General features: G+C 49.2%; 1 protein-coding gene across 1 annotated transcript in view; it reads right to left on the minus strand.

Moving 5' to 3' along the window:
* LOC125133183 (uncharacterized) overlaps positions 1–14,924 on the minus strand; it is a 298,644-nt gene that overhangs the window by 205,772 nt on the left and 77,948 nt on the right. The window contains exon 3 of the mRNA XM_047791316.1: positions 12,781–12,865. Within this exon, the coding sequence (XP_047647272.1) occupies positions 12,781–12,865 (85 nt within the window). The remainder of the gene's footprint in view (positions 1–12,780; positions 12,866–14,924) is intronic.

Below are 14,924 nucleotides of genomic sequence, written 5' to 3' on the forward strand. Positions count from 1 at the left end.
GAGCCATTGGAGGATTGTGTGCCGAATGACGTGATCCAGTTTTGGCTGCCCCAGGATATCCTTGGCTCTGGACTGAGCACAGCACACAGTCGGCAAGGGCAGAAGTGGGGAGACCCGGGTCAGGAGGTCACTGCCGATGCTGGGCCTGGACTGGGGGGGGCTGGCTCGTGAGAATCTGGCTGCATTGGCCATCACACGTGCTAATTCAGTGAGCAGCCAGGAGGGCACCCTGGGGTTGCAATCTTGGGGTATTTCTTCTCGGGACCCCTCATCATTGAGGATGCTCAGGCGGCTCATCCCTCACTAGATCTGGACATTCCCAAAAAGACAGCACCAGCTGAGGGCTTAACCATCCTATCCATCCCCAGCCCAGAACCCATCCTTCAAATCGGCCTTGAGTCCAACCAAAACGTTGAACAGTCAGCAGCTAAACAAAGAAAGGAGAACTGAATCACGGTTGCCACCTTCCCTCACAGGAGCCTTCGTGTCCATCACATGGACCCAGGCTGGTCCATCAGAGAAGTCAACTAACTTTCCCCTAACATGTGGATTGAAAGTTCTCCTGCATCCAACGCCCCATGTGAGGGAAGGAGGCATGAATACATGTGAACTTAACATCTTTTTGTTCCAGGTTAGGAGATGACTAATGGATTTCTAGGACTTACTTTCTCTTGGATCCCAGTGGGAGTTCACTGTATTCACATGGAGAAAACATCACTTTCCCTACTAACTAAATCATTTAAAAATCATTATCATCACTTGTATGATAAAAATTAACCAAAATGTTTTTAAATCGTTCTTGTGAAATTGGGGTGCTTATTCTAGGCCAAATCATCAGTGACAGTGAATCTTTGCCTTCCTGGAGCCATGTTCCCACTTCTCTGTGCACTGGCTCCCAGTTTCTGAAGAGGTCTGTGTCACCTCTTCCTCTGTACCCAAAAAAAGCACCCTTGGGGTGTTGGGGAATCGAGGATCCGGGAGCCAGGTCCTGGGGACAGTCTTCAGTTAGTCCTGTGCCCTCCTACGGCTCCAATACTAGGGTCTACGCCTCTGTGCAAATACATCAGAGGAGAATCTGTGATTCCCATCATCCTCACCCAAAGCTGGGTCTGGCTGCTCTGTGTCTATCTAAAGGACCATGCCCTCAGGATAGGGACCGAGGGTTCTTCTGTGCAAGGCAAGTCAGGGCCCTAATGCCCTGAGGCATCACCCGTTGAGCAGATGCAAAGGCACCTGAGGAGCAGGTGCCTGTGCGGATACAGATACGAGGACTTCAGGTTGGGGTCCTCTCGGCTCCCTGCTGTCCCAAGTAAGGTATGTGATTAGAGAAGGCTATCCCCAAAAGAGTCCCCTGGGCCCAGTGCTACCACAAAAGCTAACCCAGAACCCGCTGCATTGGCATAGAAAGGTCTCACAGGAAGTGACACGCAGAGCCCACCACGGACACCTGAGTACCCACAGTCTCTGACATGCCCCAAGGAATCACAACTGGCCAAAAGCCACAGCCCAGCCTGGATAACATCATCACATCCAGGCAACCATGGCATGAAGTCAGAAGGCCTCTCCTAAACTCTGGCTGCTTCAACAAAGGAGCTCGCCTAAAGGAAGCCATGAGACACGCAGCATCTGTGAGCATCTCGACCCCCCTGCTCTGCCCCGCACTCCGTGCGCTGCCTAGCACGTGGCATATGCCCAACAAGTGTTTATTAAATATAGGAAGACAAGGGGAGAGTGGATGGGATGTGGAGACACAGCCAATGGCTTGTTTCTCTACCAGTTTCATATCCAAAGACAACGCGGCATTTTCGGGTCGAGCTCGAGTGCCCTCATCAATTTCACACCGAGCATCCACTGTGGGGAAGGAGACGGTGCCCACGGCCTAGGTGGCTCTTACCTCTGTAACAAATCACCTTCCAAAAGACACCCCCACACATACCCTGTGCTGTTGGGGAAGGACACAGAAGAGACAGAACTCTCCCGGGGACAGTGCAGAGGTGGGTGGGCTGGAAGTTGAGCACACACTACTCACTTGGCAGCAGGGCAACTTGGACCAAGCTGGGTCTCTGCTTCCCCATCTGTGAGATGGCGCTAATTACCCGTCTTGTCCCAAGACCCTAATGATGGAATGAGCACGAAGGCCCCTTGTTAAGTGGGGCTAAAGGCATCCCTGTGTCATGTTTGAGAGAAGCTCTGCCTGTCACTGGCCAGGGCAGGAGGGGGGACAAGCATCACACTGAGGCCAGAATGTTAGCCCTGGGGTTCCGCCCCTCCTCACAGGGACCAGAAGTGCCTGGTGACTGAGTCCCTGCTGAGAGCTATGGGTGGCTCTGCCCTTGGAGGACAGGGAGGGCTTGTGGCTGGGGAGCAGGGAAAGGCGGCCCCCCCTTTAAGGGTCTGTGCTCTTTCCCCTGTGCAAAGAGATGGGTGGGGGCCAGGCAGCTGCCCTCAGGTCAAAGGCCACCGCACTGGCTCTGTCCAGGGTCCTGATGAGGAGCCCACCGTGGGGGCCCACGTAGCCCTGAATCTGTTCCACCACCACTGGGGTGGCAATGGGATGTCCAGCGGGGGCTCCTCAGCTCCTTCTGTCTCCAAACAGTTAAGGGATGAGAGCTGATACAAATTGGGAAATAGGTAAGCCCGTTTAATAGACACCAAGATAATGGACTCGTTTTATTTTCACCCCAACAGGAGATTCCTAAGCCGGCACTCAGCCATGCTCACCCCCACAAGATCAGGGTAGGAGGTTCCCATGAGGCCACGTGCTCTGGGACTGCTGCTTCCATGACCCCATGACTGGGGACGGGACCCCAAGATGAAAACACAGGGCGGGCCAAGCCTGCCGATGACAAAGGCAGCGCACCCCCTGCAGTGACCTTCGCCACACTCAGGCTTAGGGAAGAGACACAACACATTTTAATCCAGAATGCCCTGCCTCAAGCTGTTCCATTAAGGGACCCAACGAACAAACCGGGAAGCTGGAAATTGGCGGGTGTGTCCTAAGAGCCTGTGGCACCCCCATCCTCCTCAGGCCTGGGGAGATCGCCAGAAAAGGGGAAGAGGCAGTTCTGGCCCAGGGAATTCACAGTGAGCCTGGAGGAAGAAAACCCAAGCTAGGAGGGAACCCTGGAGGAGGAGGCAAGGGGGGCATCACCCCGCATTGTGCGGCCCCGCAGAGCCCAGCCGAGCTGAATGGGTAGCAGAGGCCCACCCAGGCTGGGAAGTCAGAGCCTTTACTGAACAGTGTTTCTGATCAAAAGTGGCCTTGGAGGGAGCGTCCTGAATTGGACTTCCTGATCTGGACATGGCTAGTGGCCCAGAGTTGCTGGCTGGGTCTCTCCACGTCCCTCCATGGAGAAAAACGTGGTGCCCACAGAGCAGATCTCATGCCATGCAAGGCCATGCCTGCTGCCTGGCACATCCTGCTCCCGCCTATGAAAACCAGGCCAGCGGCTAGGAACAAGGGGTGGTGTGCCACTCATAGGAAGCCACAGGCATTTTGCTGGGAGGTTAACTACCCTGAAAGTCTGGGGGTTCACTCGACCCCCCCATTCCACCCTGCCCCCACCTCCCATTTCACACACCAAGCCCTCTTCCATCTCTAATTGAGCTCATGTGCGTGTGTTGGAATGTTCTCCCTGGTCACCTGATAGTCACGCATCGGGTCAGCCTTCCCCGGGGGGCATGTTCTCCGTCCATCTCAGACCTAGTCTAGTCACCCCCATTCACAAGGACACAGCCAGGTAAGGAGAGTAAGGCCCTCACCTCAAATTTAAGGGGGTGCCTAAAAAAATCAACAATTAGGGGAAGTGCAATATTTTTACAAAATCAAAATTAATTTAAAAATAAAAATCCACATGAGAAATTCTTACTGTGGTGCAGTGGGTTCAGAATCCAACTTCAGCGGCTTGGGTCACTGCAGAAGTGCAGGTTCGATCCCTGGCCAGCTCAACGGGCTGAAGGATCCAGCATTGCTGCACCTGCAGCTCAGATTCAATCCCTGGCTTGGGAACGTCCATATCCCATGGGTGTGGCCATGAAAGAAAGAAAGAGGGAGGGGGAGAAAGGGGGGAAGGGAGGGAGGGAGGGAGGAAGGAAGGAAGGAGGAAAGAAATAAGAAAACCATATGAGCAAAATCTCAAATTTTTAAACAAAGATGACCCTGCTTTAGCAGCCTCACCTTAACCCCAGCGTGGCCGTCTCACACCCTCACTGTGCTCTGTGCTTTGTCCTCATAACACTCACTGCAGCTTAATTCAATATCCATGGAAGGGACGGCTGGATTTGTCTCTGACCCAAGGGCAAGGGCAGCGTGTTTCACCAGCCCGGGTGTCTCTGGCACTCAGCTGAGGACTTGACCCCTGGTGAAGAGGTGCCCAAGGAACCTTGGAATGAACATCACAGGTGGAAAACAGCCCTGAAAGCCACGTGTGTGACGTGTTCTCTGCTCAGAGGCCCCGACCCACCCGGCCCTGGGGGACGCACCCGCCAGACTGGTCACTGCCACCCAACAAGCCCCGATCTTCCCGCAGGAAGGAGCCAGAATTAGGCTCCGATGACCTCCACTGCTGTCATTTGTGAAATGATATATTAAGTGCAAGCAAACAGGGTGCAAGGAGACATGCAGAACAATCAGGCCGATTCTGAGAAAATGTGTCACCCGTGCATTTCCTATGGATCCTCTGACTCCCTTCCACCTTTTTCACAAAGGGCCACCGCCCAATAGCGTGGGAGGGTGGGTCCCGCTGGGCTAGGTGCTTGGGTGCCTGGACTTCCGCCACTGGGGACCCAGTTTGGAGCCTTTCCAAGGCGGCTCTCTGTCCACTTCTTCACAGAGAACATTTCTATTTTGAGGAAGTGTAATTTGAGGCCGGTCGGAATCGCAGTGGATGGGTTTGCCTGAAACATGCTAAAATGCAGGCAACTGCTAAATAAAAACCCCCAAATCACCATGCTCTATTTTTGTGCTTTTAAGTTCTTTGAAAGCAAAGAAAAGGATGAAGACATGCAGCATTTTCCTGTTTTCTTACCTGATGTCCCAGTTGCAGGAGAAATAGGAGGGGGTGGGCAAGAGCCGGGGGGGAGTCCCCTGAGGGCCATCTGCTGGGGCCAGCTGCCTCTGTCCAGCTGGCACTCGTGCTCTGCGGGTAGGCACTGCCCCACCCTCCAGAGACACCCGGCTTCCCTCTCCAGTTTGGAGGGGCAACTGCTCGGTTCTACCTCAGAGGACAGAACCGGGGAGAAGTACCCCAATTTTTATCATTCATGCCCCCAGCTCCTGGGAAGATCCCCAGCTGGAGAGGTGCCCAGGCAATCCCTTGTGTCAGCAGCCCAGGGCTGCTGGCTCCTGGGGACCCAGGCAAGCCAGACCCCAGCCTGGGCTCAGTGTCAAGGGGACCTGGATGAAATGGGAGAAACAACACACCGATTTTGGGGGGTAGGGGCGAGTTTTTTGTTTTTTCTTTTTTGCTTTTTGGGCCTGAACCTGCATCACATGGAGGTTCCCAGGCAAGGGGTCAAATCGGAGCTGCAGCTGCCAGGCTACGCCACAGCCACAGCAACGCAGCATCTGAGCCTCATCCTCGACCTCTCGACCTACGTCACAGCTCATGGTAACGCCAAATCCTTAACCCACTGAGCAAGGCCAGGGATCGAACCACATCTTCATGGATATTAGTCGGGTCCACAATCTGCTGAGCCATGACTGGAACTCCCACAACACACTATTTTGATTCTTTGTTAAAAACTAAAAAAAAAAATTAGGAGTTCCCGTCGTGGCTCAGAGGAAACGAACCCGACTAGGAACTATGAGGTTGTGGGTTTGATCCTCGCTCAATGGGTTAAGGATCTGGCATTGCCGTGAGCTGCAGTGTAGGTCGCAGACATGGCTCAGATCCTGCATTGCTGTGGCTGTGGTGTAGGCCGGCAGCTATAGCTCCGATTAGACCCCTAGCCTAGGGAGCCTCCATATGCCGCAGGTGCAGCCCTAGGAAGGAAAAAAAAAAAAAAAAAAACTCATAAGCCCAAGCAAAGGGTCAGTCTCCCTTACAGAAACGACATGAGGTTCTGGCTTCCTCCTGGAAGCACCATAAATCCCTACCTCTCCTGAATATACAATTCAAAAAGAGCCTCAAAATTGCCACCGCTGTCATGCTAAGCACTGGAAAGTTCTGCTTGACCTTTTATTAACATTTTTCTAAACCAATATGCTTTTTTTTTTTTTGCTACCAGCACCCTGAGGAATTATGAAAAATACTTTTTTTCTGTAGTTTATCCCATATGCACTTAATAGGCTCACAAATATAATACCATTATAAAAAAGAAAAACTGCCAACTCTGCTAAAAAAATTGTCATAACACTAAATTATTATATAAATATAAAAGGAGTGTGTCTGTAAAATATTCACTCAATGAACATCCCAAGGTGATGGTTTTGCTATGTTGTTTTTATTCCTGAGAGATCCATAACGCATTTGGATATGCCACGTGTCACCACATGAATCAGGCAGTTAATGCATGTGCTTTTTAGAAGCAGGGATGTCTTCCCAATAGAATGTGCTATAAAAAAATGTAGAGATCCGGCTGCTTTGTCTGATAGGCATAATTTAATGTCTTGCTTATAATACTGCATCTTAAGGAAAAATACACACTGTCCTGGGTAGTTATTTACAATATATTGCTAAGTCTATGCAAATATGTTTCCCCGAGCCCGGGATTATATAACAAAGGTCAACAATGTTTGAAATATTTTGAAGCATATTCCCAATATGCTGAGTGTATGGTGCTAATGTCCAATATATGCACATAGATCTTAATATATTTCCAGATATTTCTGCTCATTGTTCTTGCCATAGCTTCCCACAGAATACTATTAGAGGAATGTTTTCTTCTGCAGAGAAGCCAAACATCGCCTATCCATCTTGGAAAAATTTATTAAGGTGGCTAATTATGCAGTCCTTAATATTGCATTAGTATGGAGGTTGCTCAGAGAAAAAGAGAGAAGCCAGTTCAGTAATCCTGAAACTGGTGAGTCCACATATGCAAAAGGAGCACACACCTAGGTGATCTGATTTTTCAGTCACAAAGTCCCAAACTGGGCAATTATAAGTAGGCACCCCATGCGGGCACAGACGCACCCACAGACATGTATGTGATATGGTACACAAAACAAAGATGACAAGACAAAAAAAAAAAAAGATGACAAGCCATGCAGACTACCTCTCATTCCTAAATATTGCAAATTCTGTCATTGTTTGGAGGGGAATTTTGTGGTGACATTTACATCTCATCCAGATCACTTTCTTCAGAAAGAAAGTCTGGTTAGTTGCACAAGGGTGGGGAAAAGTGTCGTAAAAACCCTACCTCCAGTATCTAAGCTATGCCCAGAAGAGATCTGTTTGTATCAAAGATATCTGAGATCTGACCCCTCATCTCTATTCTCTGTTCCAAACACACTGTTCTCTTATCATTCTCCAATCACTGGACTGGACCAAAATTTTAAAACCTACACAGTAACCCAGATGCCAAAACAAGCAGCCAATGCCTTTAAGAAGAAGTCAGTTCTAGGAAAAGATACTCATCCCTTTGTGTGTGGTCCAAACTGGACCAACCAGTTGGCTTTCCATTTCTGTGCTGTTGTGACATGTGTCACTATCACCAACCCTGAGCCACATCACTCCTGAAGTTCAACGTCAGCTTCAAAACCCCCTAATCTTCAAGGTCCTCAAAAAGCCCAAGGCAAAACCCTTCCAAACAATCCACTGTTTCAGACACTACAAACACCACCTGCTTTCAAGGACTCTAAGGTATGTCTAGAAGTCTAGATTTTATTAGAATCTGTTTCCATGGGATCAATCCAATCAACACAGCCCACCTGATGAAGCCTCTGAAAGAGGCCAAGGTTATGAAGTCAGCCTGTCTCCAGGTAAGGCTTTGCATCCTCACCATCAGCAGAAATGAACTGTCCAGAGTGGCCTTGAACATGGGAGTTCTCACAGGAGAGCAATCCCAGACACACAGGACAAGCTCCTGATGGGACAGCACCCTCTCCTTTCCTCCAGAAGAAACTTCATAAACAGACATTCTTCCAGATGACCTTCTTGTTTGACTCTGGCCATGGGGTCCTCTGAACCCCAGTAATGATTCCACATGTGTCTGGGAGATGGGAAAATAGGGCAACATGCATACACATATGTGCTGCTAGTACTGCTAAACCACACACTGGCTCCAGAGAGCACTCCAGAAGGCTTTCAGGAAGCATTCTCACCAAAGCCAAGAGAGCTGTGAGCATCTTTGTTCTCCCACTGGAAACTCAACTGTATACAAGGAAGAGCAAATATTAAATCATTTAAAGAGAGCTATTTTTCATAGTTCCCAGTACATAAATGTGTTTCAGTACGTGTTATTGTAAAATAGTGTTTCTACTTACGTTCTTATACATCTGTTGTATTTACTCATCCTCTAGTTCTGACTTTTAGAAATAGCAATAAATCTATTTTTTAATCCCCTCTCCTGATGACTGATTATTCATCGCTAAAAGGGATGGAGGGAGGCCCATGTGAGGAGTGATCCACCCTCTAGAGCAAGCTCCACTTCCACAAGATAAACACGGTCCGGGGAGATTCCTCTTCTGTCCTGGGTAGTTTATGCAAACTAAATAAGGAGCTGGTGGCAGCTCGAACAAATATAAATTACCCTCCAGTGGAAACTCCGACCACTTGTTACAGTCAGTTTCAGCAAAGAGCAGCCAATGGTGACATCTACCCAAACAATACAATTCATTTTTATACCACGTCCCTAATGTAAAGATCACAAATGGCTTCGCGGAAAGTCAGTCATCCCTGAGTGAAACTGAAGAGGATGGGGAGCCCACCAGGTGGAGAGAAGAGGAAGAGGAGCCTCCAATTCCGGGCCCTGGGAGGAGGGGAGGAGTTACCAAAGCCAGTGCCTACAGGGGTGTATCAGCCAGGAGAGGATAAGCTTGTGCTGCTATAACAAGCAACCCCTAAAGCTCAGTAGCTTAACCCAACAATGTTACTTTCAAAGCTCAGTAGTTTAATGCAACAATGTTACATTCTTGCTCTCACAAAATCTGCTGAGCATCCTACATTCCCTGTGACTCAGTGGCCCAGGCCGTATTGATCTTGTGGCTCCTACATCTCAACAGAGGCCTCTCTGAGCAGAGGAAGCAAACTACTGGTAGCCCCACCCAGGCACTTCAATGCTTTCCCATGGAAGCAGCCCTTTGACTAGAATAAGGTGCACCCTTTGTCTTTGCAGGGGAGCTGGACATCTGAGAGAACAGAAGGGAATGTTCAGTGAACATCCCTATCTCTGCCACTGAGTGTCAAGCACGGTAGAAGGACAACAGTTCCCAAGCAGAACACATAATAAAGGATGTTCCAAGCACATTTCCTTAAAACAATGTTTTCTCCCTTTGTCTCCAACTAAACTGTGCTTTGTGTAACTGGATTCCCTGGGCTGAGAAGTCAAAGAAATGTAGTTTCCTCATCTCTAAAATGAGGGTGCCAATGCCAGTCTAACAGGTTACTCTAAAGATCTAAGATTTTATACACATGTAAACCTCGCACTGTTAGCGCACACACGGGGGTTAGTAGAATAACAACAACAGCCGTTTGGTCAGCATTTCAGCCTGCTGGAACATGCCCTGGTTCAAGGCTAGAACCACAGCATCCAGAGCGGTCACCGAATGGTGATACCCATATGGCTCTGTGCGATGTCTGGCTGGTTGCTTTGGAAACCGCTTTTGCTTTTAATGCCTTTCATTATCACATTCGCTTTAACATCTCTGCCAAGGATATACACTTCCCTATTTTTTGTATACACATTCCTACCAAGTGTCAGAAGTTCCCCGTTCCATGTACTTGATCCCACAGCAGAATGTCTAGATTATTGGCTAGAATTTTGATGTTTAAATGAATTCCAAGTCTATCTTGCAGCTGGGATTCCCTAGTAGGTTCTTGGATTTGCACTTAGTGCATGGTTAATCTCGTCAGTTTCTCCACACTGTAAAGTTAATTCTAATGGGTTTATGAGAGGGATGTGGGTCTAGGTATTTTTCCAGTGGTTCTAGTACTGATTTTCCTGGCTTTGGGGGGTTTTTTGGTTGGTTTTTTGTTGGTGTTTTTTGGGGTTTTTTTTTTTTTTTGGTTACATATATATTGCAAACTGTTCCACCTAAAACCCCTCTTGAGACCTTCTTGTCTCTGAGTCGCTCATGAAGTGACCAACTGGAAACAAAACCACCTGGAGACTTGACAAAAGGAAAGGGATGGGGTGTAACCTTTCTCACGGGGCTCAGCGGAGATGGTATGGCAGAGCGGAAGAATCTTGGTGTCAGACTTGGGTTCCAACCTCGACTTTGCCATTTGCTCACTTGGCCTTGAGCAGATGGGATTCCCTCTTCGGCCTCTGCCGAGGGTTCAGTAAGACCACATGCCCATGACTACGCACGGTGAGTGCTGAGTTCTCAGTGAAGACTAGTCCTCTTTCCTCAAACTTCTGCTGACACCCCTCATCCCTGGACATCCAAAGTACAGGTGTCACGGGCACGCTGGTTAAGGGGGTGAGTGGGAAGAGCCTCCTCTTTATAACTCTTGGTAAACTGGAGCTAATTCCAGAAAGGAGCCCATGAGACTCCTCACCCCCCGTGGCTTGAAGTGGGGACACCCAAAAGACCCCAACAATGGGGCCATCCAACCATAAGTTCTCCTGCTCAGATGCACAGGGCAGAGTCTGGCCTTCGCTACTGCCACCTCCTCCGACATTACAGATTGGAAATTTTTTTCTTTCTAGGGCAACACCTGTGGCACATGGAAGTTCTCAGGCTAGGAGTGGAATCAGAGCTGCATCTGCCAGCCTACACCATAGCCACAGCAACGCTGGATCTAAGCTGTATCTGTGAGCTATACTGCAGCTTGCAGCAACACGGGATTCTTAACCCACTGATAGAGGCCAGCGATCAAACCCAAATCCTCATGGATGCTAGTCAGTTAATTTTTTTTTTTGTCTTTTTAGGGCGGCACCCACGGCATACAGAGGTTCCCAGGCCAGGGGTCAAATCAGAGCTGTAGCCGCTGGCCTACACCACAGCCACGCCAGATCTGAGCCTACACCACAACTCACAGCAACACCAGATCCTTAACCCACTGAGTAAGGCCAGGGATCAAACCTGCTTCCTCCTGGTTACTAGTCAGATTCTTTTTCCCTGAGCCACAAAGGGAACTCCGCTAGTAGGGTTCTTAACCCACAGAGCCACAACAGGCACTCCACAGATTGGCATTTGGGTAGAAATCATGAGTCTATTCTCAGATTTACACCAACCTGCAGCCGGTTTCAGCTTTCCTAACCAGTTTATTGAATTTCAACCAAACTACAAAAACACAAAGATAATCCGAAATGCTAATGTGTCACTGAAAATCTGGCCAGCAGGGCCTGTATTTTGCGAGCAGTTTTAATGTAACACTTTTGTGCTTTCCTAAACTAATTTGGCCTACTAATTTTCTATAATTACCTGAACACTCCCAGCTTCCGCTGGTCAGATGAGTTCAGAGACACTTATATAACCAGCATTAAAAAGATGCATTTAGCAGCTCGGATTGTTAAAGGAACAAAGCCTATAGAATCCGGAGGTTATTGTATTCTCCCAAAAGTACTTAAATAATAGCCTAAAATCTGAAGAATTACTTTAATACTTCAATAAAAATAACCCAATTCAAAACATTTTCAAGGAAACAGAGTTCTTTGCTCTAGGCTACCGAGTAATGGCTGAGAGAAAGTATATAGCCTGTCACTTCTGATTAGAGAACTGTGCCTCTGTGCTTTGAATGAGGGGCATGTCTGGTAATAGGAAGTGCAGATATTAAAGTTAATAAAATAATATGGAATACGATATATATGAAACTTGACCAAGTAGAGCACAGAATGTAACATACATTACCCTGTTCAGTCAACTCCTGTGGCCCCGCATCTAATGACAAGCTTAATTTCTGTTTCCAATGAGAGTACAGCTAAAAATACAATTTCCAGATTAGACAAATATTTTATCCGACTCCCTAACAAATGTAACCAAGAATGGCTGACATGTCTCCACGCGATGCCCGGCGACCACGAGAGGGAATTGCTAGGATTGCAAACTGCTCAGCCTGAAAAGTCCACAAAACCTCATCATCTTTGAGGTCATTATAAATAATTAGCTGCAAACACGGCGATGTCGGGGCTTCACCAGTGGAAAAGGACAGGGGGTGCCTCAATTCCTCTCCCACCCCGAGAGGCTCCCGGCTGGCTCCCTCTCTGTACAATTAGGCCTCCCCAAACAGCTCCGCATCAAGGCCCCTGCACAGCCATTATTGCATCTTTAATCTAAAACCCCAATGCCAACTGTAATGGTTTTGTTTTTCGATACATTAACCTTCAACTTGTATTTTCACTATTAAATAACCAGCTTGAGAACCTCCTAGAATTTTTTTTCTCTCAGTCACCTACGTGAAGCCCTACGGTACCCACGATGTGACCCTCTTAAGGGATTTAAAAGCAATTCAATGAGCTAATCTCGGTAAGCCGAGAATCAAAGTTCTTGTTTCCATATTTCACTTTCAAAATATTTAGAACTTTGACAGATATGACATTATGTTTTCATTAAAACAGCTGATTTCAAAATGCTGCACTGTGCAGAAACGCCATAAACAGTTTATGATGAACTGCCACGCTCTTAATTAAAACAATAAATCCAGCACACAATATTTGTGCAGCCTCCGGTCTGACCTTTGCCTCTTGCTATCCACCACCAAGCCGCGGCTGCGTTCCCAACGCCAGACGGGGAAGGTTTTAAAACATGATCTGAAAGGCACTAAAGATAAAATAAGAGAAAACGTATCATTAGTCTTCGCAGTTATGATTAATTCAGTTCATATTTTACAATCTGGTTATGGAGTAAAACTGCAGACTTTACATCAAGTATTTGCCATTCACTCTACCTAATGTATAAAAATGCTTGATATTTTAGAAAATGGCACCAAGCTAATTCACCACAACCCCACGAAGGACAGAAATTGAAATCATAAACACAGAGAGTAATTAGCTATCCATCTGAAGTGACGAACAGAACTCACTCGTCGGATGGTCAGTCGCAGACGATAAATATTGGTGCTTGCAGCCCAGCCTCGCCACGCCACTCTTATCTCCCTGCTGCTAGATTTCAGATTAAAATATTCCCTTAAATCTCTCTCGCATCGGCTGCTGGAGCAGGCAGCAAGGGTGTTAATTACCAAGCCGGAATAACAGTAAATTTGTTGAACTGGCCCAGAGTTACCAAGTTAATCTGGGGCCCTGCCAGCTCAGGGGCTGGAAACTATTCTGAACGGGGTCTCACGTGGACCCTGCATTAAGGGGGCAGCTGGTGGCTCAAGGAGCCCGTTCTGCAGCCTCTGACTCGATGGACAGACAGACAGCAACTGCTCCATAAGGAAAGGGCTCTAGGAGTTCCCGTTGTGACTCAGTGGTTAATGAGTCTGACTAGGAACCATGGGATTTCAAGTTCCATTCCTGGCCTCGCTCAGTGGGTTAAGGATCCAGCTGTGGTGGATGCCATGAGCTGTGGTGTGGGTCGCAGACGCAGCTCGGATCCCACGTTGCTGTGGCTCTGGCGTAGGCTGGTGGCTACAGCTCCAATTCGACCCCTAGCCTGGGAACCTCCATATGTCGCGGGTGCAGCCCTAGAAAAAAGGCAAAAAGACCAAAAAAAAAGGAAGAAAGAAAAAGAAAGGGCTCCAGCCAGGAGAGAAGCAGAGACTTCCAGTAGGAAGGGGAGGGGGTGGCCAACCTCCTTTAGCGCAATGGAGACCAACACCCCCGTGCTGCCTGCAAAGGCGGGTCCCCAGCCACCGCTCATCACACCTGATGTGAGCATATACGTCCAGCCCTCTCTTCTGGGTTTTGTCCCAGCTCCATTTCCCTCTCTTTCCAGCCCTCCATCATCCCCCGCTCCACCACTGCACAGTCATGTGACAGATACATGCACACAGCCCACGGTCATGCTCACAGCTGGGACAGCAAAGCCTCAGAGGCTGGAGAGCTGGAGGGTAACAATGAGCAGCAGACCCCCCACCTTCAGGGCCCTGTTGGAGATGCAGGCAGAACCCGCTAGACTTCCAGAAGATGGAGAGGAGGGAAGCAGTGTCAGCCACAGGAGGCCGTGGGGGCTCTCAGTCCGGGACCTGCATCCGTTGTGCCTGCGCGGGGAGGAGTGGAGCGCCAGGTGGGCTGTCCCCGCTGTGGAGGGCCAGACCCCCACTTCAGCCTAGCTGGCTCTGGCCTTCACCCATGTCTGCAGCCTCATCGTCCACTCCAGGGACCTTACTTAACGCCAAGGGCCCCTCCCGACCGCCCGCCCATGCCTGAATCCTGGAGGGGGCTGCTTACCCTTGCTTATGGGGCCTCCAAAGGTGGCCTCCAGGGAGAGATGCCTGGCTGAGCCCTGCCTCCCCGAGCCTTCCTCCCACCCTGCCCTAAAGGCAGGCCTCGGCCCTTGGTTAGTTGGGGGATTCTGTTCTGGGTTAACCTAGCCAGGGCAGGCCCCTCCAGGAGGGCTGGGCCTGGGGTTCCCGAGCGCCATGTAGGGCTCCTGTGTCCACTGGGCAAGGCCCTCTGCAGGAGCCATCACTCCTTGTCCTTGACCTTGGAGTCAAACATCATTAACTGAGGTACGTTTCCTCCCCCTCTCCCTCTTCAGGGAAGAAGGTGCCCCAGCAGGAGTCAGATGCCCTGCCCCCAACGGCTGCCCTCATGCCCAGACCCTGCGACAGGAGCATCAGCCCCAGCGCCACCCACCTGTAGTCCCACCACAGTGCCATGCGCCACACCGTCCAGCTGTCCAGCCCACCCTGGCTGACAAAGGTCACACCACAGTG

This window comes from Phacochoerus africanus, chromosome 8 (genome assembly GCF_016906955.1).
Source record: "Phacochoerus africanus isolate WHEZ1 chromosome 8, ROS_Pafr_v1, whole genome shotgun sequence".
NCBI lineage: Eukaryota > Metazoa > Chordata > Mammalia > Artiodactyla > Suidae > Phacochoerus > Phacochoerus africanus.